This window comes from Panthera onca, chromosome A3 (genome assembly GCF_046562875.1).
Source record: "Panthera onca isolate mPanOnc1 chromosome A3, mPanOnc1 haplotype 2, whole genome shotgun sequence".
Taxonomy (NCBI): Eukaryota; Metazoa; Chordata; class Mammalia; order Carnivora; family Felidae; genus Panthera; species Panthera onca.
In genome coordinates this window covers 110860182-110885644 of record NC_138341.1, presented here as the reverse complement: position 1 = coordinate 110885644, position 25463 = coordinate 110860182, and the positions used below count along the sequence as shown (strand labels likewise).

At 43.7% G+C, this 25463-nt stretch overlaps 1 protein-coding gene across 2 annotated transcripts in view; it reads left to right on the top strand.

Annotated features, from left to right (window-relative positions):
* EBF4 (EBF transcription factor 4) overlaps positions 1–25463 on the top strand; it is a 58220-nt gene that overhangs the window by 7874 nt on the left and 24883 nt on the right. For both annotated transcript variants that reach the window (XR_013554565.2, XM_078444201.2), the window contains exons 3-7: positions 3256–3412; positions 3638–3701; positions 3854–3909; positions 5543–5616; positions 6717–6785. Coding sequence is in view for 1 of the 2 variants with exons in the window: in XM_078444201.2 (XP_078300327.1) it covers positions 3256–3412; positions 3638–3701; positions 3854–3909; positions 5543–5616; positions 6717–6785 (420 nt within the window). In the remaining variant the exon portion in view is untranslated. The remainder of the gene's footprint in view (positions 1–3255; positions 3413–3637; positions 3702–3853; positions 3910–5542; positions 5617–6716; positions 6786–25463) is intronic.

The following is a 25463-nucleotide window of genomic DNA, read 5'->3' as shown; positions in this document are numbered from 1 at the left end:
AGCCCCGTGAAGGGAGTTTGGCTTGGGACTTGGGCCAGACTTCCTAGGTCTGGTCCTTAGAAGCCTGGCAGGAGCTGGCAGGCAGCCAAGACCCGGGACTGACTGACATTTGCCAAGAGGGATGGATGAGAGAGATGCATGCCAGCATCATTGATTTACTCTTGGCCTGGAAGTGCAGGGGTGTCTGTGAAGAAAGGGTACACTGAGTGGTCTAGGGGATTGCGTTATTGCTGGGCATCCACCCCTTGTCTGTTAAGGCCCCTCTCCTTGGACCTTCCATCCCTGCTGCCTGAGAGCCTTCTAGACACCTTCCCTAGGCTAGCTGACGGAAGAAAGGGCACAGTGATGGGGAGGGCTCCACAAGCCCACCCTTCTGCCTTTTCTCCCCTCAGGTGGTCCTGGAACCTGACCCTGGGAGCACCTCCTCCCACCACCCCTAAACTGGTCCTGGGGTCAGGGTTGCTGCCTCATTAGCATATGCATCAACAGTAATCAAGGGCCTGCTGTGATCAAAGCTCTTCGGGCATCCCTGCTTCTGGCAAATGGGAAGCAGGAGGGTCAAGGCCAGGACTTGAAAGGACCGTCAGCCTGAAAGGGAGGGGAGGAGAAGGCTGAGGAAATGGGAAGCTGGAGGGGGAACATCCCTGCAGAAAGGGACAAGCGGTTGGTGAGGAAGAGAAGGTGTGGGTGGCCCTCCTCCAACTCCTTGATCAGAGAGAAAGAAGACCATCATTTCTGCCTCTGAAATCAGCATTTCACATGGAACGGTGAAGCTCTCAAGTAGGCTTGAGGAGGTGGAACACTGGTCCTTTCATTGTATTTACCATAATATGTAGAAGGAGGGGCGCCTCGGTGCCTCAGTGGGTTAAGCGTCCGACTCTTGATTTCAGTTCAGGTCATGATCTCATGGTTCGTGGGATCTGGGCTCGAGCCCCACATAGGGCTTTGCACTGACAGCACAGAGCCTGCCTGGGATTCTTTCTGTCCCTCCGTCTCTGCCCCACCCCTCCCCGCCTTGCGTGTGCTTGTGTGCACAGTGCCCTCGCTCTCTCTCAAAATAAATATTTTAAAAAATCCTGAATATATATGAGTAAAAACATAACGAGGCTCTCAAGCCAGGATATCCCAGATATTATGGTTTTGCAAGAATATCCCAGCACCATCACCCTCATCCTATCGGCATCCCTGGGGCAGCTTCTCTTTCCCACCCCACTGCACCCTCCCCACAGGCATCATCTTCTGAGCCCTGCCTGGCTTCAGAACCTTCTGGTGGCCTTTCCTTGTATTTGTCAAACCACATCCCTCAACATCCGTTATCTCACACAGTTTCTCAGAGTCAGAAATCAGGGGGCAGCTCAGGGCCTCTTATGAGGCGGCAGTCATCTGAAGGCTTTGCTGGGGCTGGTAGATCTTCTTCCAATGTGGCTCATTCACGCTGCTGGCAAGCTGAGGGCTGGCAGAAGACCTTGGGTCTTCTCCATGTAGACCTTCCACATGGCTGCTTGAGTGTCCTCACAAGATGGCAGCCAGCTTTGCCCTGTGTGGCTGATCCAACAGAACGAGGCAGAAGCCACGGTGTCTTTTATGACCTAACCTTGGAAATCATATGCTCTCATTTGTGCTGCATTCTATTGGCCACACAGACCAACCCCGATACAGTCTGGGAGGGGACTACACAAGGGCGCGAATGCCAGGAGGAGGGGATCATGGGGCACCATCTTGGCTACCACACGCGGGAACGCCAGCCTGAGTCAAGTCAAGTAAGGTCCGTTCCTGGAGGGTGTCCCAGGGCCCCCCACATACACTTGTGCACGCCACGAAGCCTCATTTCCTGGTGACTGTGGCCACAGCCGCCTTTTGGAGAAGGAGGATCTGAAGCTACGAGAGACCCAAGGAACACTCTCTTTAAGAGTGGCCCGGAGGAGAAAGTCTAAACTCCATGGCCTGGTTTTTGTGTCTCCGCAGTCTGGCACTACCAATGCAACTTTTCTTCTCTTCACTTCACTTTCTAAAATCTAGAAATCTAGGGGCGCCTGGGTGGCTCGGTCGGTTAAGCATCCAACTTCGGCTCAGGTCACGATCTCGTGGTCCGTGAGTTCGAGCCCTGCGTTGGGCCCTGTGCTGACAGCTCAGAGCCTGGAGCCTGTTTCAGATTCTGTGTCTCCCTCTCTCTCTCTGCCCCTCCCCCATTCATGCTCTGTCTCAAAAATAAATAAACGTTAAAAAAAAAAATCCAGAAATCTAAAATCTAAAATCTGGTCCAGTGACACCAACCCTCACACCTACAACCATTTCTCATGCTGTTTGTTCTACCCCTTGGCCTGCTGCAACTGTCGAGCTCCTAGTCACTCCTCAAGAACCAGGGGAACAGCCACCGTCTCTGTGAAGGCTTTCCCTCACCTCTCACAGACAGAAGTGATTTGCCTCTATAGATTTTTTGCATAGTAACATCTTTTGGGGAGTACCCACCACTGTGCCTTGTGCTATAGCTCTCTGTATCTGTCTTCCCTCCCTTCCAGGCATTTAATTCTGGCCCCACTCAGTGCCATGCGTCCAGTGCTTGGTACGTCGTTGAGGCTGAGGAAATACTTGATGAATAGGGCCTTTGTTTTCCCTCTGCTCTCACCCAGGCCTTGCTTCTAGGAACCGTTTCTGATGAGCCAGGAGAAAGTCTGGGCAAGGCTAGACCAGAAGGTCCTTCTGCCCAAGGGAACCAGCGTGTATCTTTCCCAAAGTGTGAAGGCAGGTCCCTATATACCTACGGAGGACACCCCCTGCCTTCAGACATAGCCCAGGTTGTGGGCTGGGCAGATTAGTGGTCCTGCACCAGCTTCATGTCACGGGCTGGGGTACAGTGGGTTGTTTGTTCCAGAACCTCCTAGCTGCCCCCTGATGCTCTAAAGGGCAGTCACAGGAGCCTCTGGTCAGTTAGATTGGCCGCTCATATATGTGGTTTTAGAGATCAGCCTTTCAAAATGTGGGGCCCAGGGGGAAATCTGCCTCCACTGCTTCCTGCTGTGACACTTGTCGCCAGCAGAGCAGGCTAGGGTGACCGCCGTCTGGGGAGCCCTGTCTAGAACTGAGATCTCTGGCAAAGACAAGGGTGGAATGGGCCCATCCAATCTAATTTCTTGCCCAGACTCTTGCCATGTCAGACCCATGTCCTGACCAGCACACCTTCCTGGTCGGAGGCGATGGGGTCTTTCTCTCCGGAGGGCACTTCCGGTGGTTTTCCAGCTCCTTTCCTCCTCGCAGTGGCGTGGGCCTGGCACGCGCACATTTTGAGAAGCAGCCCCCCTCCAACCTCAGGAAATCCAACTTCTTCCACTTCGTGCTGGCCATGTATGACCGGCAGGGGCAGCCCGTGGAGGTGGAGCGCACAGCCTTCATCGATTTCGTGGAAAAGGACCGTGTGAGAGGCTCGTGGGCCAGAGCATGGGGTGGGGAGGGAGGGCTTCCCGGAACCCCCTCCCACTGGGCAGTTGAATGGATAGCCCTTGAAGGGGCGGGCAGAGAGGGGGGTGGAATGGATGGAAGGGAGGGAGAGGGAGTGGGATGAGGTGGGGGGGGGGGGGGTTGAGGGGAGGCTGGAGGATCCACGTGAACACTAAGCATCCTCCCCATCTTGTCCCTGCAGGAACCTGGGGCTGAAAAGACAAACAACGGGATCCATTACCGCCTCCGATTGGTGTATAACAATGGTGAGTGACGCCCAGAGGAGGTCTAGGATCCCCGAACCTTGTGTGACGTAGAAGGCCCCATTCCTCCGGGCGGAGGAGGGCCTGGCTCCAGGTGGGGAGGGTGTGGCGTCATCGGAGGCCCCAGCAAGCCCTCTCCACCTCCCCACCCTTAGGACTTCGGACGGAGCAGGACCTCTATGTGCGCCTCATTGACTCCATGTCCAAGCAGGTGAGCCAGCCCAGGGGATGCTCAGGCCCATCCCGCCCTCCTCTCGGACCCCATTTGAGTGTGAATCCTCATCCCTGCCCCCGCCTCCCCCATGCTGCTCCTCCCCACTGGTCCAGCCCCCACCCGGCAGGAGGGTGTGCATGGCCTTGCCCTGCAATCTGGAAGAAGGTAATATTTGTACAAAGGCTCTTAGGTTGCCTCCCCTAGAAGCCCAGCCTAGAGGGGCATTCAGGTGCATGGGCTTTATTGGGGAGCCGTGGAGAAGCACTCAGGAGAAGGGGAGAGAAGGAAGCAGGACAGAGAAGGCTGAGCGGGGCTCAGCAAGGACGTGGTCCCAGCTGGAGTCTAGCCTCGGCCTGATGGAGTCTAGCCTCAGTCTGATCTGCAGGGAGCTCTAGAGATGGAATGGCACCCGAGTTGTGCCCCCTTGAGGCAAGGAGGCCAGGATTATGTACCCTGTATCAGTCAGTCGTTGGCTGTGGACCACTCCCAAGGGGAGAGTGTAACCTTTGAGACATTTCCAGGCTAGGCAGCTCCTATGTGCTGAGGGCAACTCTCAAGAGAAAGCCCTTAGCAGCCTACACTAACCACAGCTGGGGGATGGGAGCACTGGTCCAAGAAAGGGGACCGGGTGGGACCCCAGAGCTTCTACTGCAGATCCTTAGTGCCTTGCTGCCGTGGAAGGTCACAGGAGGCTCAGAGGCCAGCATAAGGAGCTTGGGGAAATTGAAATCTGAGTCAATCCCTGTGGATCCTGCCAAAGGCAGGGCCCCAAGACTCAGGGCTTCTTCAGAGAAGTTGTGAGTGCTGGTAAGGAGCAGGGTTGTGTCACAAATGGGCCAGTCAGTGGCCTGGAATGCAAGGTGGAGACGGGCTTTCCCACAGTCTTCAAGTAGCCTCCACCCAATCCCAGGGCAGAGGAAGAAGTGGTTTATTTCTAGAAAGCCTGCGGTCACCGCGGTGTGGGAGGCAGACCAGGCAGTGTGGCAAATGGGACCATGCAGGGGACAAATGTGGAAGGGGTTGGAGGAGGTCCAGAGAGACAGGGACCCCACAAGTGAGGGCTGGCCGGGAGGCGCAGAGGGTTAGAAAGTGGGAAGCCAGAGCTGCGGTTTATGAAGCTCGCACTCCCTGCTTCGGGGCAGAGCGGATGCTAGGGGACCCATGGGGAGGCTGATAGAACAGTGCAAGGGGGACATGCGGGCCTGGGCTGAGGACACGATACAGAGAGCCCAGAGGACAGTGCCTCTGAGCAGGAGGCAGAGGTCCACTAGGGGCATGGAAACAGTGGAGGAAAGAGTGTGTCTACCCCACCAACAACTTGACCTTGGTCCTTGTGGTCTGGGGACATCCCCGGCCTCAAACAGAGCTGGCTCTGGAAAGCGCGGCCTGTGGACAACCAGAATCTGTAGACCGACCTCGTGATACTCTAGCCCATCCCGCCCCCCACTGTGGTGGTCCTGATTTGGCCCAGATCCCAGCTCCTGCTTTGCCTTCTTGGGCGCCCCAGAGGCCCAGAGCAAGTTGGAGGGCATGATCTTCCCTGGGGGCAGGGCTCATCTCTCTTCCCTCCACTTGGACTTGAGAGGAGCCTCCTTCCCCTCGAGCCTGTGCGCTTCCCCTCTCCCCCCAGGCCATCATCTATGAGGGGCAGGACAAGAACCCCGAAATGTGCCGAGTGCTGCTCACTCATGAGATCATGTGCAGGTGAGAAGGTTTGGGTCACTTGCACCTTGCCCCTCGGGCCCCACCAGGCCCTGCCCCTGACCACTGTCACCCCCCTCCTCCTCCTCTCAGCTCCCTAGGGAAGCCGGATGGGGGAAGGCGGTGAGGGAGGAGGGAGGCCCTTGAGCACAGTGCTGGCTGAAGAGAGGGTCCTTGAGGCCCCATTAGCCTGGCCTGTTTATGTGGCTTCGCCAAGTGTTTTTGTAAGAGAGGCCTCCTGCCACCACTGGAAAGCTTAACTAATAAAGCTCAGGGGAGGCTTGCTGGGGGGAGGGGGGGGGGCAGGGTTGGGCCTCCCGCATTAGCTCAGGAGCTAGAGAGAGGAAACTTTGCTGCTTCCTAGGTGAACCTCAGGGTGCTCCCTCAGCGGGGTGGGGAGGGGGGGGCGGGGCAGTGGCGGGGTGGGGGCACAGCTCTTGGCTCCCCTTCCCTCGTTACCCCAGAGCTTGGCATTTCTAGGCAAGGTCTCCTCCGGAGATGCCAGTCATACAGGGTCCTGAGAGGCAGTTCTTCATGCATGGAAAAGAGAATAGTATTCAAAAATCTGGTTGGGACACTGGCTACCTTTGGGAAGAGTAGTGACAAGGAAGAGGCATGAGGGGGTTTCTGGGGCTCTGATCACATCGTCACATTTGGTCCGGGTGCTGGTTGCATGGGTGGGTTCACTTTTTGAAAATTTATGAGCTGCATGCTTCCAGTTTGAGCTCTTTTCTATGTGTATAAAAAGTGTCCAGAGAGAGAGAGAGAGAGAGGGAGAGACCCTGTAGGTGGCCGGCAGCCTGCTTTTCCTGCATCCGCCAGGAGCAGCATGCCATTGGGACAAGGGTTCCCCACCCAACCTTGCATTCAGGACTGGGCTCTCCAGGTCCCCACGAAGACCCTTCCTTCTCCCCCAGTCTCCTGGGAATGAGTCCCCTGGGCCAGGGATTCCATAGTCAGAGACAGGACATCAGTATCCTCATCCTGAAGCATGTGTGCGAACTGGTGCGCGCGTGCACACACACACACACACACACACACACACACACACCCCTTCTCCTTCCCTCCCTTTCCTCCTTCCCTCTCTCCTCATCTTCCCCCAGCCGGTGCTGTGACCGGAAGAGCTGTGGCAATCGGAACGAGACACCCTCTGACCCGGTCATTATTGACAGGTACAAGCTGGAGGCCCTGGGGGGCCAGGGCGGGCTGGGTTCAGCCACGGGGCATGGTGGCACACCCACCCTCCTGTTGGTGGCTCTAAGCAGAGACGAACTGTCAGACTCCAGGGAGCTGCCACCCCTGGCCTCTGAGCGAAGCTCCCGGTGGTAGATTTCTGGGGTTGGGCCTAGGAGTGTGGTCCCTGTGGAAGGACACCACTCTGGGGAGCCGGGGGTGGGGGTGGGGGCTGGAGGAAGTGAACCAGAGCCCAGAACATGGGCTGGGAGGACTGAGGGGCTGGCAAGAGAAAGGCAGGGTAAGCAGGGTTCCAGTCCCCCATCCCATTCTACCCCTGCACTGCTTGACTTGACGTCTCTAAACTTCCGTTTCCTTCGTTTGAAAAGTGGGGACATACTTGCTGGGTTTCAGTCACAGGATTGTCAAGGTGATACGTGTAAAGATGCGTGCTGCCACCACGATGTTTTAAAAATTATTTTGTTTCTTTTTGAATTATTCTCCTTATTCTCCTCTCAATAGATAACCATTCACAGGAGCAAAAATTCGGGTTTAAAAGAGTTTATGGGAGGGGGGAAGGCTCCCACCTCTGCGTCTCACCCACCCATTGCCCTCCAAACAAGCAACCGTTGTTAGCAGTTTCTTGGGCATCTTTCTTGAGATAGTCTGCACACAGATGAGAAAATGCAGATACATATTCTTTTTGTACCTTGCCTTTTATGTTTATAAAAACAGTGGCACACCAACTGTACTTTTCAGCTCCTTTTCTCTTCTCTAAAAAATGTGTGTATCCGGGAGGTTCCATCAGGACACAAGAAGTCTCCTTTCTTCTTTTTTGCCACTGCAAACTATTCCATGGGATGGAAAAGCTATAATTTCTTATAGTCTGCCATTGCTGGACAGTTTGGCTGTTTTCGTTCCTTTTCGCGGATAAAATATTCTGCAGTGGCTTACTTTCTCCATGTGTCACTTTGCACATACATGCATTTATACGAAGGATACTTTAAAAGCAGCACTTCTGGGTCAGGGGAGATGTGCATTTGTAATTTTTTTAATGTTTATTTATTTTTGAGAGAGAGAGAGAGAGAGAGAGAGAGAGAGAGAGCATGAGCAGAAGAGGGGCAGAGAGAGAAGGAGACACTGAATCTGAAGCAGGCCCCAGGCTCTGAGCTGTCAGCACGAGCCCGATGCGGAGCTCGAACTCATGAACCATGAGATCATGACCTGAGCTGAAGTCAGACGCTTAACTGACTGAGCCACCCAAGCACCCCTGCATTTGTAATTTTAATAGTTATTGTCAATTTGCCTTCTGTGGAGATTACACAGTTGGTATTCATACCAGCAGTTTTGAGAACGCCTGTTGCCCACCCTCTGGCCAATTAAATATGTTGTTTATTCATTCAACAAATATACATTTTTTAATATTCACTCTGTGCCAGGGTCTCTTCCATATTCTGTGGATTAAGCAGTGACTGAAACAGACAAAAATGCTTGTGTTTATGGGCTTATGATCTAGCAGGGGAGGTGGACACGAACTGAATGAGTGAAATGGATATTATCTTAGATGGTGGTAACGGCTAAGGAGAAAAAGCAAACGTCACGAAAGATCAGAGAGTGCCCAGGAAGGGGGTATTGCAGTTTTAGAGTATTTAAGGAAAGCCTCGCTGAAACGATGACATTTGAGCCAAGGCCTGAAGGAAGTAAGGGAGTGAGCCATGTTTGAATCCAGGGGAAGAATATTCTTGGCAGGAGCGTACCTGATGCATTTAAGGAGGAGCGAGAAAGCGCAGGTGACCGGAGGAAGAGGGACCATGGGAGGAGGTGGTGTCAGAGAACCAGCAGGTGGGGGAGGAGGCGGGTAAGACCATGCAGACAGGGCCTTGTAGGTTGCATATAGATCATTATAAGGACTTTGGCTTTTATTCTGAATGGCATGGAAGCCATGGGCGGGGGATAGGGGGGCAGGCAGGAGAGGTTTGGGAGGGGAATGAGATGACCTGATTTATATTTTAGCAAGATCACTCTGACTCGTGTGTTGCAGATGACCTGTAGGAGGCAACGGGGGAGGCAGGGAGTTGAGTTACGAAGCCAGTACAGTTATCCAGGTGAGGGTAAGCGGAGGCTGTTATAGACGGGGTGTTAGGCAGGAAGTGGTTGGATAAATTTCATAGGCAGAGCTGACAGGATCTGTTACGGGAGGAGAGACAAAGTGACACAGAGAGAGGGGAGTTAAAGACACATCCAAGATTTCTGAGCTGATCAGCCCGGAAGGACAGAGTTCCTATTTCCTGAGGAGAGATTTCAGGACGAGTGGGTTTGGGAGGAGAGAGGTCAGGAGTTTGGTGTTAAGATGTTTGTTAAATGTCCAGGGGGGTTGATAAGCAGCTGAAAACATGATGATGGATCTCAAGGGAAAGGTCCAGGCTGCAGATAGAAATCTGAATGAATGAATGAATGAAGTCGTTAAGAGAATCAATGCTGAATGAAAATAGAAGAGGTCCAAGAACTGAATCTGGGCTATCCAGTGTTTAGAGGTCATGGAGATGCAGAGCCAGCGAAGGAGAATGAAAAGCAGCAACCAAGGCAGTACAAGGAAAGTCGGAGGAGTGGAATGTCCTAGAAGTCTGGGTAAGAAAACATTCCAGGGACACCTTTGTGGCTCAGTCAGCAGCTAGCTCTTGATTTCCACTTAGGTCATGATCTCATGGAGACTAAGAATTGACCATTACATTTTGCAATGAGGGGGACATTGGTGACCTGAACAAGAGCTATTCCAATAGCGTGGAGGGGCAGAAGTCTGTTAGGAGGGTGTCTGAGAATGGGAGAAGAGAGACTAGAGGCAGTGAACAGAGGAACTCTGGTTTTGCTCTAAAGGGATCAGAAGGGCGCCTAGTTGGCCCAGTCGGCTAAGTGACCAACTGTTGGCTGATTTCAGGTCATGATCTGGTGGTTGGTGGGATCAAGCCTGGGGCAGGCTTCCCTGCTCAGAATCTCACTGCTTGGGATTCTCTCTCTTCCTCTGTCTCTGCCCCTCCCCTGCTCTCACATATGCATACCTGCACTCTCTCTCTCTCTCTCTCTCTCTCTCTCTCTCTCTCTCTCAAAGTAAGTAAATAAAATACTTTTTTTTAACGTTTATTTTTGAGAGAGAGAGAGAGAGAGCGGGAGACGGGCAGAGAGAGAGGGAGACACAGAATCCAAAGCAGGCTCCGGTCTCTGAGCTGTCAGCACAGAGCCTGTTGCAGGGCTCGAACTCGCCTGTGAGGTCAAGACCTGAGCCGAAGCCGGATGCGCAATCAACGGAGCCAGCCATGCGCCCCAAAATAAACATTTCTTAAAAATTAAAATAAAGAAATTAGAGAAATGAAAAGGTCAAGAAAAAAATATAGCGTCTTCATATGCTGAAGAGAGAACCCAGTAGGAAAGGGGGAAACGATGCTACAGGAGAGATAGAGGTGGAAATTGCTGAAGCCATGTCCTTTAGTCAGCAGAGGACATGAGATCCCATGCATGGGTGGAGGACTGGTTTAGCTGGGAGCACAGACAGTTCTCAATGGACAGAGCAAGGAAGTCAGAGAGCCTGGACCCGGAAGTGGGCAAATCAGGACATCTTCTTTCCTGATTGCTTTGTTTTCTCAGTGTAAGGAGAAGCAAGGTCAACAGTGAAGGATAAGGATGGAGAAGGAGACAGTAGGGCATGAAATAGTTGTCCAGGAGGATGAGTGAACCATTGAAACATCATGTGATTACCAAGCAGCTACGAAGGGCCTGCCTCAGGTTTATGGTCATAAGTGAGAAATGTCTCCAGCCACGCTAAACTACATGAGAGGGCAGGTGCAGAACAGGTAAGCGGTTGTGTAGAAGCAGAATTAGGGGGTTGCCAGGTGAGTGTATTGAAACCCGAGAGGGCAAGAGAGCGAAAAGAGTATGCAAAGGACGTTTACGAAAATGGAACCAGGAATTTAAGCTAGATAGGGAGAGGAATATGGGCGGGTGAAGAGAAAGCAAGACACATGGCATGCAGGTTCTGTGATGGGGCGAAACAATTTTTTGGAGTTGAGGTACCAGAAAGGGGTTGAGCTGGAGGTTAGAAGATGGTGAGACCGTGGGTTGTCCGTAGGTAGGATTATTCAGGGATTACATTTATCAGTAAGATGTGGCCAAGGGAAGGTAGAGACAAGGTCACCGGAGGAGTGATGCCCACGGAATGCAGAGGAGAATGTCTTGGAAGAACTATCTATCTATATTGATACTGAAACCACCAAGCGTTATGACAGGATCATTGTCCAAGAGTTTTGTAGTGATGCAGCAGTAAAATCTTCAGGGAGTAAAGGCAAGTGATCTTGGGGTTGAAAAATGCAACAAGCAGTGGTCACTATATGTATATATATTTTTTAAATCTTTCTCTGTCAGCAAAGGGTATTGGGATATCCTGGTAAATTTCATTTCTGTCACTCTGAGGTTGAACATGGTTTCAGGTATCTAAAGTCTATTTGTATTTCCTTTTCTGTGGACTATCTGTTCATACCCTTTGCTTCTTTTTCTTTTTAAAAAAATTTTTTTAATGTCTATAGTGTATTTTTGAGAGAGACAGACAGGGCACAAGTGGGGGAGGGGCAGAGAGAGGGAGACACAGAATCCGAAACAGGCTCCAGGCTCTGAGCTGTCAGCACAGAGCCCGATGTGGGGCTCAGACCCATGAGCCACGAGATCGTGACCGGAGCCGAAGTGGGACGCTTAACTGACGGAGCCACCCAGGCGCCCCCTTTGTGTATTTTTCTACGAAGGATTGGCTTTTGTTATTGATTTGTAGGAGTATATGTTAAGGAAATTAGCCCTTTGCATGTATCGCTCTTTTTTCTTTCTAGTTGATTGTTATCTTGTAACTTCTTATAACGAAACTTGCCCAACCGCTCAATCTTTTAAGTGCTCTGGATTTTTGTCATCGTTAGAAAGGCCTCTATCACACCAAACTTATTTTTAAAACTGTATCCTATGGTTTCTCCTGGTACCTTTATGGTTTCATTGTTTACATGTAAATATTTGATCCATTTGAAAAAATAACCAAGTTCTTGTGTCCCATATAATACATACAGAAGAAAAATATAACAAGATAGAAATTATGAGGCATAATGATCAATGTACACCTGTGAACCTACCAACTAACTTAAAATTAGAACATAAAAAATACTATTTTTTTTAAGTTTATTTATTTATTTTGAGAGAGAGAGTGTGAGCCTGGGAAGGGGCAGAAAGAGAGAGAGAGAGAGAGAGAGAGAGAGAGAGAATGAGAATCCCAAGCAGGCTTCACACTATCAGTGCAGAGCCCGATGCGGGGCTTGAACCCACGAACTCAGCTCATGACCTGAGCTGAAACCAAGAGTCGGATACTTAACTGACTGAACCACCCGGTGCCCAACATTAGAAGTGTTACTGAAGCCTTTGCTATCTCACACCAATGCCTACCCCTCTCCTAAAGGTGATGAGTAAATGAACTGTGGGTTTATCCTGAAAATACCTAAAAAATATCTAATAGCTAAAAATTAGATTGTAAACAATATGTTTAGTTGTGCTTATTTTTAACTTTATAAAAGTGATATCACGTTGTAGTAGTCTTCTAAAATGTTCTTTTTAATTGTGCAGTATTTAGCTATGGTTGGCTGTGCTTTGTTTTTGCTGTTAGAAGCAAAGCTGCCTTGAACATTCTTGTCTGTCTCTCCTAATTCGAACAGGTGCAAGAGTGTGTTTAGGATGTCAACCTCAGACTGGATCTGCCAGGTCATAGGGTGTGGACGTGATTAACTTTAGGAGTCAAGGTCAAAGCGTTTTTCAAGATGGTTGTCTTGAGTAGTGCTCCCAGCCACAGTGATTGAGTTCCTATTGCTCTCCCTCCTCACCAACACTCACTGATGTCAAACCTCTTCGTGTTTGCCAGCCTAGTGGGCACACAGGCAATTATGTGGGAGCTTTAATTTGCATTTTCCTGATTACTAATGAAGTTGAGCATATTTTTATTTGTTTATTGGTATTTGCATTACTTCTACTAAGTATATGCTAAAGTCTTGCCCATTTTTCTTTTTGAATTGTTCGGGTTTTTTATATTGATTTTAATGGTTCTTTATGAATCCTAGATACTGATCCTTTATCAGGAAGGTGTATTTCAGGTATCACAATGTAATTGAATTTATCAATATTTTTCTCATGGTGCTTACTCTGTGTTTTATTTCAGAACTCTTTCCCTATGCTGAGTCATAGATATTCTTCTATATTTTCTTGTAAAGGTTTTACAGTTTTTCATTTTACAGTTAGGTTTAGAATCCATGTGGAACTAATTTGGGGGCATTGTGTGAATTAAGGAGTCATTCTAATTACTTTTATTTATGAATCACTAATTACTCTAGTATCACTTATTAAATATTTCATCCTTTCCTACTTAGCTGCAGTATCATCTATATTTGAAATCAGGTTTCCTTCTATTTGTGGGTCTGTCTCTAGACTCTTTGTTTTATTCCTTTGATCTGTTTGATAATCCCTGTGCTGACATCATGTTTTTTAATCACTATAGCTCTACAATAATGGTATAAACAAGTGTGTAGGGCAAGCCTCCTACCCTCTCTTGTTCTTGAGGAGAATATTGCGTATTTTGGCCTTTTGTGTTTCCATATAAATTTTAGGATCCACTTATAAAATCACTCACACACACACACACACACACACACACACACACAGATCTTTGGATGCCTTGGTTAATATTACAATTAACTTGTACATTAATTTGGAAGAGAATTCACATCTTTATGCTACTGAATCCATATCCATGAATATGGTTTCTCTCTCCATTTATGTATATTTTCTCTAATGCCTTTCAGTAAAGTTGTATAATTTTCTCAATAAAGACCACATATACTTATTTTTTATTTATTTACTCATTCAATAAATATTTATTGAGCATCTACTATGTACCAGGTACTGTTCTAGACTCTGAGAATACCAGAGTAAACAAAGCAGACAAAAGTATCTGTACTCATGGAGGGAGAAGACACAGGGAAGATAGGCAAAAGCAGTAATTCTGAGTGTGGTAGAGCGTGATATGTGGAAAAAAATAGAGAAAAAAAAACTGATCAGGAATTTGGGGGTTGGGGAAATGTGATTTTTAAATGGAGTGGTCACAGTAGGCCAAATTGAGAAAGTGGAGTTTGAGGAAAGATTTAGAGATGAGAGAATGAGCCATTCAGATGTATGAGCAGCTTATTTCTAATACAGTTTATATTTTGTTGCTATTACAAATTATATCTTTTTTTATATTTTCTAACTCTTTGTTGATAGTATAGAGAAATGCAATTGGTATTTGCATGTGGATCTTTGTCTTTAGATTTGTTTTGCTTTTTCTATATAGACAGTCGTCTTATGCAACCTTGACTGTTCCTTTTTCTATTCAATTCTTACGTACTTTTTTTTCTTACTTTATTGCACTGGCTAAACCTCAAGTACAACACTGAGTACAAGCAGTGGCAATGGAATTCTTGTCTTGTTTTTTATTTTGAAGAAAATGTTTCCAATGTTTTACTATTAAAAACATGGTTAACTGTAACTATTTGATAGTATATTCCATCAGGTTAAAAAGTTTGGTAAGAAATTTTTGTTTTGGGAGGCTTTTAAAATCATGAATGGATGTTGAACTTCACATGTTGCTTTTCTCTGCATGGACTGAGTTGATCAGATAGCTCTTCTCCTTCAAACTATTAATGTGCTGAATTTCATTACTGGTTTTCCTAATCCTGAATTACTACTGGTAGAAATCTAACTTAATAATAGTTTACTGTCTTCTCTATATGCTGCAGGAATTGGAATTGTTAATAATATATTTAGAGTTTTTGTATTTATGTTCAACAGCGATTGACTTGTAATTATCTTATAATGTCCAGGTATGATTTGGACAGTTAGTGATGTACCAGCCTCAAATAATTAAAAGGGGCATGTTCTTTCTTTTACTATTTGCTGGATGAGTTTGTATGAGTTTGGAATGATTTGTTCTTTGAAAATTTGTTATAATTTGCCTTGAGTTTTTGCGGATGAGGAAGAGAGAATTTTTAAACCATTGACTCTTTTTTTAAAAAATGGTCGTAGACATTTTAGGCCTTCTATTTCTTTTTTTACTTTGCTTTAGTGAGTTATATTTTTTAAGGAATTTATACATTGTACCTAAGTTTTCAAATTTGTTTCCATAAAATTGTTCATAATGTTCTCTTATCTTTTTTCTCTTTGCTGTATTTTTAACTATGAACATTTTCCATTCCTGGTATTAGTTGTTTGTATCATATCTTTCTCTTCAATAAGGTTTGTCAGCTATTTGTCACTTTTCTAAAACTTTTAGCCTAATCAATCTTTTTCTAATTTTTGTGTGTTTGCTTTGCATTACATTAATTCTGCATCTATCTTGATTTTCTCCCTTCTCCCTTGACTTTGTTTTGTTCTTTCCTAATTTCTTGAGTTGGACACTTATTTCATTAATCACTGACTTTCTTCCTTACTAACACAATCATTTAAGGCTATCACATTTCTTTAAAATACTACTTTCTTACAGCTCACATTTTCATATCTCATATTTTTATTATCACTCAGTTTCAAGGATTGTTAAATTTCTGTTATGACTTCTTTTTCAATGCATGGGATACTTAGAGGTGTGTTTTCTTATTCTTTATTTTTAATTAACTTTATGGGGCGCCTGGGTGGCTTAGTCAGTTAAGCGTCTGACTTTAGCTCAGGTCATGATCTCATGGTTCACAGGTTTGAGCCCCACATCGGGCTCTGTGCTGACAGCTCAGAGCCTGGAGCCTGCTTCGTGGATTCTGTCTCCCTCTCTCTCTGCCCCTCCCCTGCTTGTACTCTGTCTCTCTCTCTCTCTCTCTCAAAAATAAAATAAAACATTAAAAAAATTTTTAAATTAACTTTATGAGGTATAATCAATATGCAATAAAATGTACATGAAGTATACAGTTTGAAAACTTATGACATATGTATATACTGATGAAACCATCACCACAATTGAAATAGTGAACATATCTTTCAACCCCAAAAGTTCCTTCATGCCCCCTTGGAATCTTTCCCTCTCTCCCCTTACCTGAATCCTCAGGCAACCGCTGATCTGCTTTCTGTCATTATAGATTTATTTGCATTTTGTATAATTTTATATAAATGAAGTTATACAATGTGTGCTTTTTTTTGTCTAGGTTTTTTTCACTCAGCATAATCTTCTTTGTGTGTTTCATCCATGTTGTTGCATGTATCAATAGCTCATTCCTTTTTATTGCTGAGTAGTATTCCATTGTACGAATATAGCAAAATGTGTTTGTGCCAGCATCTCTTGATAGCCATCTGGGCTGTTTCCAGTTTTTAGCTATTCCAAATAAAGCTTTATAAACATTTATGTACAAGTCCTTTTATGGACAAGTGCTTTCATTTCTCTTGGGAAAAATCCTAAGAGTGATGGTGAGATCATATAGTAAGAGTATGTTTAACTTTGGGGCACCTGGGTGGCTCAATTGGTTTAGTGTCCAACATCAGCTCAGGTCATGATCTCACAGTTCCTGAGTTCAAGCCCTGCATCAGGCTCACTGCTTATAGCACAGAGCCCGCTTCGGATCTTCTGTCCCTCTCTTTCTCTGCCTCTCTCTCCCTCTCCCCCAAAAATGAGTAAACATTTTTTAAAAAGAGTACGTTTAACTTTATAAGTAATTGCCTAACTGATTTCCAAAGAGGTTGTACCATTTTACATTCCCACCAGCCGTGTATGAGAGTTGAAGCGCCTCTACATTCTCATCAGCATAATAGTCTATCTTTTTAATTTTAGCCATTCTAATAGGTGTGTGGTGGGGTCTTATTGTGGCTTTAATTTGCACACCTCTACTGACTAATGATGTTGAACATCTTTTCATGTGCTTATTTGCCATCCATACATCTTCTTTGAAGAAGTGACTGTTCAAATCTTCCACCATCACTCCTCCTTTTTATTGGGTTGTTTGCTTATTACTAACTTGTAGGAATTCTCTATCTTCTGTCTATATTCTGTGGATAAAAGTCAGATATCTATTTTACAAAAAAAAAAAAAAATTTCCAGCCAGTGGCTTGTCTTTTCATTCTCTTAGCAGTGTTATTTGAAGAGTATGAGTTTTTAAATTTTCATGAAGTCCAATTTATTAATTTTTTTCTTTTATGTATTATGCTTTTAATGTCATAGCTAAAAAAAACCTTAACTCAATGACTTCAGCTTTCATTCTAGGAAACCAGAAAAAGGAGATGAAATTAAATCCAAAGTAAGCAGAAGAAAGGAACTAATCAATAGCAAAATAGGAAACAGATAAACAATAGAGAAAATCAGTGAAACCAAAAACTGGTTCTTTTAGAAGATCAATAAAATGGATAAATCTATAGCCAGACTGATAAAGAAAAAAAAGGGAAGACACAATTTGCCAATATCAGGAATGAGAATGGTGGCATCACTATATATTCTAGATATGTTAAATATATCAGGAACATTTTGAACAATTTTATGCCAACAAATTCAAAATTTAGACAATTTATATTTAAAAAAACTTTTTTTTAATGTTTATTTATTTTCGAGAGAGAACAAGCACAAGTGGAGGAGGGGCAGAGAGAGAGAGAGGGAGACACAGAATCTGAAGCGGGCTCTAGGCTCTGAGCTGTCAGCACAGAGCCTGATGCAGGGCTCGAACTCACAAAGCCGCAAGATCATGACCTGAGCCGAAACAAGAGCCAGGTGCTTAACCGACTGAGCCACCCAGTTGCCCCCAGCCAATTACTTTTAAAGAGATTTTGAAAAGATGAAAAATATCTTCTACATTTACCCATGTAGTTAACCATTCTTTTCTGTAGACCCAGATTTCCATTTTTCTTATGTCTGAAGGGGATCTTTAATATTTGTTTGTATAGTACGGGGTAGAGAATTTGGGGTTGACTGTTGTTGTTAAGATATTGTTCATTGTCTTCTCTTGCATGTCTTTCTGTTTTTGAGAGAGAGAGAGTGCGAGTTGGGGAGAAGGGCAGAGAGAGAGAGAGAGAGAGAGAGAGAGAGAGAATCTTAAGCAGGCTCCACACTCAGCACAGAGCCCAATGTGGGGCTTGATCCCATGACCGTGGGATTATGACCTAAGCTGAAATCAAGAGTCAGGATGCTCAACTGACTGAGCCACCCAGGCATCCTTCTCTTGCATTTCTGATGAGAAATCTGTTACCATCATTATCTTTGTGCTTGTGTGCATACATGTCTTTTATCTCTGGCTGCTTTTAAGATTTTTCTCTTTATTATGCATTTTTAACAACTTGATTATCATGTGCCTTGGTGTAGTTTTTCTTCATGTCTCATATGCTTGGAGTTCATTGATCTTTTTGGATCTATGAGGTTACAGTTTTCTTTACATTTGGAAAGTTTTTTACCGTTACTTTCTCAAATATTTTTTTGCACCCCACTCCTTTGGGGACTTCAGTTACTTAAATACTAAACTGCTTGAGGTTTTCCTGCAGCTCACTGACATTTCATTTTGGGGGATTTTGTTTTATTTTGTTTTTCATTTGGGATAGTTTCTACTGCCATGCCTCAAGTTCACTAATCCTTTCTTTGGCAATGTTTCGTCTGTTGTTAATCCCTTCCAACATATTTTTTATCTCAGACATTGTAGTTTTCATCTCTACAAGTTTGATTTGTATCTTTTTTATATCTTCTATGTCTGTACTTAAATTTTTGAATATACCAAGTACTGTTATAATTACTCTTTTAATGTCTTTTCCTGCTACTTCTAACATCTGTGTCTATTCTATTTCAATTGATGGATTATTCTCATTATGGGTCTTATTTTTTTGCATCTTGGCATGCCTGGTATTCTGTAATTAGATGCCAGACATGAATTTTTCCTTGTGGGTGTTGGATATTTTTGTATTCCTATAAATCTTCTTGAGCTTTTGTTCTGGGATGCAGTTAAGTTACTTGGAAACAGTTTGATCTTTTTGAGTCTTGATTTCATGATTTATTAGACGGTTCCACAGCAATATTCCATCTAGGACTAATTATTCCCCACTACTGAAGTAAGACCTTCTTGAGTGCTGTACCCAATCTCTCATGAATTATGAGTTTTTTAAGTCTAGCTAGTAGAAACAGGCACTATTCCCATCTCCATGCAAGCACCAGGACTATTCTCTTTATTCCTTTTGAGTGGTTATTTTCTTGGCCTTGGGTAATTTTGTTATATGCACACACTGCTCAAATACTCTACTAAATACTCGAGGGAGATGCTTCAATAATATTTATATATCATATATTATATTATAGTTTCTGGTTCCTCTGTGTACCTCTCTCCTCCAGGTAGGTCTGTCCTAAGAAGTCTAGCTACCTTGGTCTCTATGGACTCTCAGTGTTATCTCCTCAATTCTGGCATCTGCTGGGCTCTGCCTCAGTTCCCCCCTCCTGTGCTGTGATCTGGAAACTCTCAAAGCAATATGCTGAGACATTTGTCAGGTTCACCTCACTTATTTCCCATCTTTTAGGGATCACTGTCTCTTGTTCTCCGATGTCTATTGCCTTGAAAAATATTCAGTGCATTTTGTCTGGTTTGTTTTGTTTTCAGGCCACAGGTAAAGGTAGTCTCTGTTATTCAGTCTTGATTAGAAGCAGAAGTAGAAGTATGTTTTTTAGTTCCCAAGCATGTGGTGTTTTTCTATTTATTTTTGTTGCCAATTTCTAACCTAATTGTGTGTCTAATTGGGTCTACCACTTTATATATATATATTCATTAAATCAAGATCATTAACTGTGTTGTTCAGATCTGTCTTTCCCTTTGTCTGCTTGACCTATTACAAATTGAGATATAAGGTTATCATCTTTGCATGAACTTTCAGCTTATCTTTGTGAGTTTCATCATTTTTTTTTTATAAATTTTTTTTTTAACGTTTATTTATTTTTGAGACAGAGAGAGACAGAGCATGAGCGGGGGAGGGTCAGAGAGAGGGAGACACAGAATCTGAAACAGGCTCCAGGCTCCGAGCTGTCAGCACAGAGCCCGACGCGGGGCTTGAACTCACGGACCGTGAGATCATGACCTGAGCCGAAGTCGGCCGCTTAGCCGACTGAGCCACCCAGGCGCCCCTCATCATTTTTTATATATACATATCAAAGCTTATATATATTAATGTAGCCATCAAAACTTGGTGGAACTCACAAAGACAGGCTGAATGTTCACATGGAAGATTAATATATACAGTATGAAATTAATAATAATATATATTATTGGCTATTTTATTGACTGTGGACAAGTTTTAAAATCTTATAGCTCTCTTCTGGGTTGAACTTTTTGTGGGCATTTAGTGATCCTTTATTTTTAATATGTATGTATATGTGTGTGTATTTTATTTTTATTATTTTTTTAATTTAAAAAAATTTTTTTTGCTTTGAAGTCTGTATTATCTCATATTATTTACAGGCTCTTTCAACTTACTTTTGGTTATATTTGCATCATATGCCTCTTTTCATCTTTATTTTCAACCATTATGTGTCCTTGTGTTTCAAGAATTTCTCTCTCTTTTTTTAAAATAAAGTTTATTTCTTTATTATTTTGAGGGAGAGTGCACACGTGTGCAGGGAAGGGACGGAGAGTCGGATGCTTAAGCAACTGAGTCACCCAGGCACCCCTGGAATGTTTCTCTTTTAATGGCATATTGCTGGATTTATTTTTATTTAATGTTTATTTATTTTAGAGAGAGAGAGAGAGAGACAGAGCATGAGCGGGGGAGGGGCAGGGAGAGAGGGAGACACAGAATCTGAAGCAGGCTCCAGGCTCTGAGCTGTCAGCACAGAGCCTGACGCGGGGCTCGAACTCACAGACCGCGAGATCATGACCTGAGCTGAAGTCGGACGCTCAACTGATTGAGCCACCCAGGCGCCCCGCTGGATTTATTTTTCAAATCCAGTCTATTTTTTAACTGGCAAATTAAGTCCATTTACTTTATTGAGATTATTGATTTATTTCAACTATTTTCTACCATCTTACTTTGTGCTTTTTTTTAAATTTATTTTGAGAGAGAGAGAGAATGGGGAGGGGGAAGAGGGGGAGAGAGACAAAATTTTAAGCAGGCCCCATTCTTAGCGTGGAGCCCAACAAAGCTCGATTGCATGATCCTGGGATCATAACCTGAGCCGAAATCAAGAGTCAGATGCCTAACTGACTGAGCCACTCGGGTGCCCCTACTTTGTATTTGTTCGACTTCTTCTGTGTTTATTTTCCTTTCTTGCTATATAAAAAAAATGTGTATCTTGTTTAATGCAGTGTATGTTTCTTATTCCATTTTTCCCTTTCCTGGTTAGAAGTTTATTCACTTAATTTCTATTCTTTTAGTTATCACCCTTGAAATTTTCTGTGTATTCGTAACAAAGTCATAATTTCTTTCCTGACTAATAGAAACTTGGATAGTGGTGTGCTGGAGCTTGCTCATATGAATTCACAAGAGCTAATTGTTGGTATCTCTTCCCAAGTCCATATTCAATGACATTACACTGGTAGCTTGAAATCAGCCATGGGTGGAACGTATATAATCATGGAAGTCAACAAACATTATAAATCATGGGTTTCCCCACTCTGGAAATTATTGTTAACCATTTACCAGCTCGCCACTGATCTCAGACCCTTCTAATACCCCTGCCCTATTTATAAGATGTGTAGTCTTATAAATATTTTAACTCTTTTGAAAGTTAACTCTTTGAAATTTTAACTCTTTGAAATTCCACACATTTTTAATAGTTTTTATTATGTATGAAATTTTTTTCTTTAGATTTACCAGGGTGTTTTTTTTTCTTATCTTTTTTTTTTCCTTGCATCTTACAACTTCCTCTTGGGTCATTTTTCTCTCCTTCTGAAGTATATCTTATAGAAGTTCCTACTTTGGTGAAGGTCTGTGGTGATAAATAGCATGCTCACTTTTGTTTTACTATCAATGTCTTCATATCACTGTCTTTCTTGAAAGATGGCTTTCCAGGGGCGCCTGGGTGGCTCAGTCAGTTGGGCGGCCGACTTCAGCTCAGGTCATGATCTCGCGGTCCGTGAGTTCGAGCCCCGCGTTGGACTCTGTGCTGACGGCTCAGAGCCCAGAGCCTGTTTCAGATTCTGTGTCTCCCTCTCTCTGACCCTCCCCCATTCATGCTCTGTCTCTCTCTGTCTCAAAAATAAATAAACGTTAAAAAAAAAAAAAAGAAAAAAAAAGAAAGATGGCTTTCCTGGAACATAATTCTAGATTGATAGTTTTTTGTTTTTTTTTTTTAACTTGGCACTTTAAAATACTTCCATGGTTGCTGTTGAAAGGTACAGCATACATATCATTCTTTTGTGAGCAAACTCTCTTTCCTCTGTGTCTGAATATAAGGGCTTCTCTTTGTCTTTGGAGTTCTTCAGCTTACTCTAATGTGTCTGGTTGTGGACTTTTTTTCTAACCTGCTTAAAATTTGTTGATCTACTTATATCTTTCCTCACTTCTGGAAATTGCTCAGCCTTTGCCTAATGTTACATCTCAGTTCTATTCTCTCCGTTCTCCTTGTGGCACTTCAAATGACCCTCCAATTTAGACCTTTAATTCTGTCTTCCCTATATCCTAAACAATTTTATATTTCTGATCTATTTTTCTCTTTGTACTGCATTCTGGGTAATTGTTTTTTATTCATCTCCCCATTCACTAATTCACTTTAGTCGTATCTAAAATATTATTTACTTTAGCCAATGAGCTACTAATTTCAGTGATTTCTAAAAGTTTTATTTAGTTCTTTTTCAAATATGTCTGGGTTACTTGGGTGGTCTCTTGGTGCTTTCTCATTTCTTGTTATTTTTTAAATTTTTTAAATGTTTATTTATTTTTGAGAGAGAGAGACAGCACAAGTGGGGAAGGGCAGAGAGAGAGAGAGAGGGAGAGGGAGACACAGAATCTGAAGCAGGCTCCAGGCTCCGAGCTGTCAGCACAGAGCCCAATGCGGGTCTCAAACTCACGAACCATGAGATCATGACCTGAGCTGAAGTTGAGCACTCAACCGACGGAGCCCCCCAGGTGCCCCACTGATTTTTTAAATTAAATTTTTATTTCTTTAAAATGTTTGTGGTTGGGGCACCTGGAGGGCTCAGTCGGTTAAGCATCCGACTTCAGCTCAAGTCATGATTTCACGGTTGGTAGGTTCGAGCCCCATGTCAGGCTCTGTGCTGACAGCTCAGAGCCTGGAGCCTGCTTCAGATTCTGCGTCTCCTTCTCTCTCTGCCTCTCCCCCACTCATGCTGTGTCTCTCTCCATCTCTCAAAGATGAATAAAGGTTAGAAATTTTTTTAAATGTTTATGGTTATTTTACATTCAGTACTTGATAATTCCAATATCTGAAATCCTTGGGTCCTGTATCTGTTGTTCATTACTTCTGCTGACTCTCATTCACGATGGCTTGTTTTTTGTTTGGTGTTTTTGTTGTGATTGTTGTGGTAGTGATGATTTTAGCTCATATTTAGTTGAAGCACATCAGGGCTGGAACAGGGTATGCTTTCCTCTGGAAAGATTTGTGTTTCATTCTACCAGGAATAGTTGGTGCTACCAAACTAGGACCTCTCTGGTTTCCTCAGAGGATTCAGAGCCCTTATCTGAAGTGGTCCCTATTCTCCATCCCGGTGTGTTTGTATTGGCATTTGCAACCAGTACAACCCTAATATTTGTGCTAGCTCATAGTTCACAGCTTCCACCCAGATTTCAATTTCTTGGTTTTGTTTTTGTTTTTTAAATCCTTGGAGATTTCCCTTACCTTTTATTTTTTTTTTAATTTTTTTTTAACGTTTATTTATTTTTGAGACAGAGAGAGACAGAGCATGAACAGGGGAGGGGCAGAGAGAGAGGGAGACACAGAATCAGAAGCAGGCTCCAGGCTCTGAGCCATCAGCCCAGAGCCCGACGCGGGGCTCGAACTCACGGACCGTGAGATCGTGACCTGAGCTGAAGTCGGACGCTTAACTGACTGAGCCACCCAGGTGCCCCTTACCTTTTAGATAAAACCTAAGGATATAGTTGTATTGGGAAGGCACTTTGAAGATGAAGAGTTTACCATACTACTGGAAAAGGAAATCATCCATTTGGAATTTACCCTGGTTAAAGTTAGGAAATGATGGGTCTACCTATAGTTTTTTCTGATAGCTCCAGTTGTCCCAATAGCCATTAGTGAAAATCCATCTTTTCCTACCAATTGTAAATATTACCCATGCTATATTTGCATGAAAATGTAATTATTTGTATTTCTGGACTTTCCATCCTATTTCATTATTCCATCTATTTATTAATGTGGAATATGATGCGGTTTTAATTTTTGAAGATACATAACATTTTTTAGTAACAGAGAGATCTAGTACTCCTCCTCATTACTCTTACTTACATTTTAGAATTTTCCCAACTATTCTTAATTATTTTTTATAGTAATTTTACAGTTATGTTGTCTAGGTCACCAAAAAATCACTTACTGATGTCATATTTTAAATTGTGGCAAAAAATATATTAAATGAAATTTACTATCTCTATCATTTTATTTTTAAATTTTTTATCTTTATCATTTTAAGATGTACAGTTCAGTAGTGTTAAATATATTCACATTGTTGGGCAACAGATCACAACTTTTTCTTCTTGCAAAACTGAAACTCTGTACCCATTAATCAACAACTCCCCATTTTTCCTTTTTCCCCACTCCTGGTAGCCACCATTCTATTTTATGCTTCTCTGAATTTGGCTACTTTAGGTACCTTATATAAGTAGAATCATAAAGTATTTGTCTTTTTGTAATTGACTTATTTCACTTAACATATTCTCCTTTTTTTTTTTTTTTTTTTTGAATGTTTATTTATTTTTGAGAGAGAGAGAGAGAGAACAAGCAGGGAAAGGGCAGAGAGAAAGACACAGAATCCAAAGCAGGCTCCAGGCTCCAAGCTGACAGCACAGAGCCTGACGTGGGGCTCGAACTCACAAACTGTGGATCATGACCCAAGCCAAAGTCGGACGCTTAACCAGCTGAGCCACCCAGGCACTCCTTAACCTACTCTCCTTAAGGTTCATCCATGTTGTAGCACACAACAGGATTTCCTTCCTTTTTAAGGCTGAATAGTATTCCATTTTACACATATACCATATTCATCCATCAATGGCCATTTGGGTGCTTCCATATTTTGGCTATAATGACTAATGCTGCTACAAATATGAGTGTTAAAATATCTCTTTGAGACCCTAATTTCAGTTCTTTTGGATATATATCCATAAATGGGATTATTGGATCATATGATCGTTCTTTCTTTAATTTTTTGAGGAACACCATACTGTTTTCCATAGCAGTTACACCATTTTACAATTTTACCAACAGTGGACAAGGGTTCTAATTTTTCCACTTCCTCACCAACCTTGTTATTTCTTGTTGTTGTTTTTTTATAGTAGCCATCCTAATCGGTGTGAGATGATATCTCATTTTGATTTGCATTTCTCTTAATGGTGATATTAAGCATCTTTTCAGATGCTTGTTGGACATTTCTACATCATCTTTGGAGGAACCTCTATTAAAGTCATTTGTGCATTTTTCTTTTTGGGTTGTTTGTTTTTTGTTGTTGAGGTGTAGGAGTTCTTCA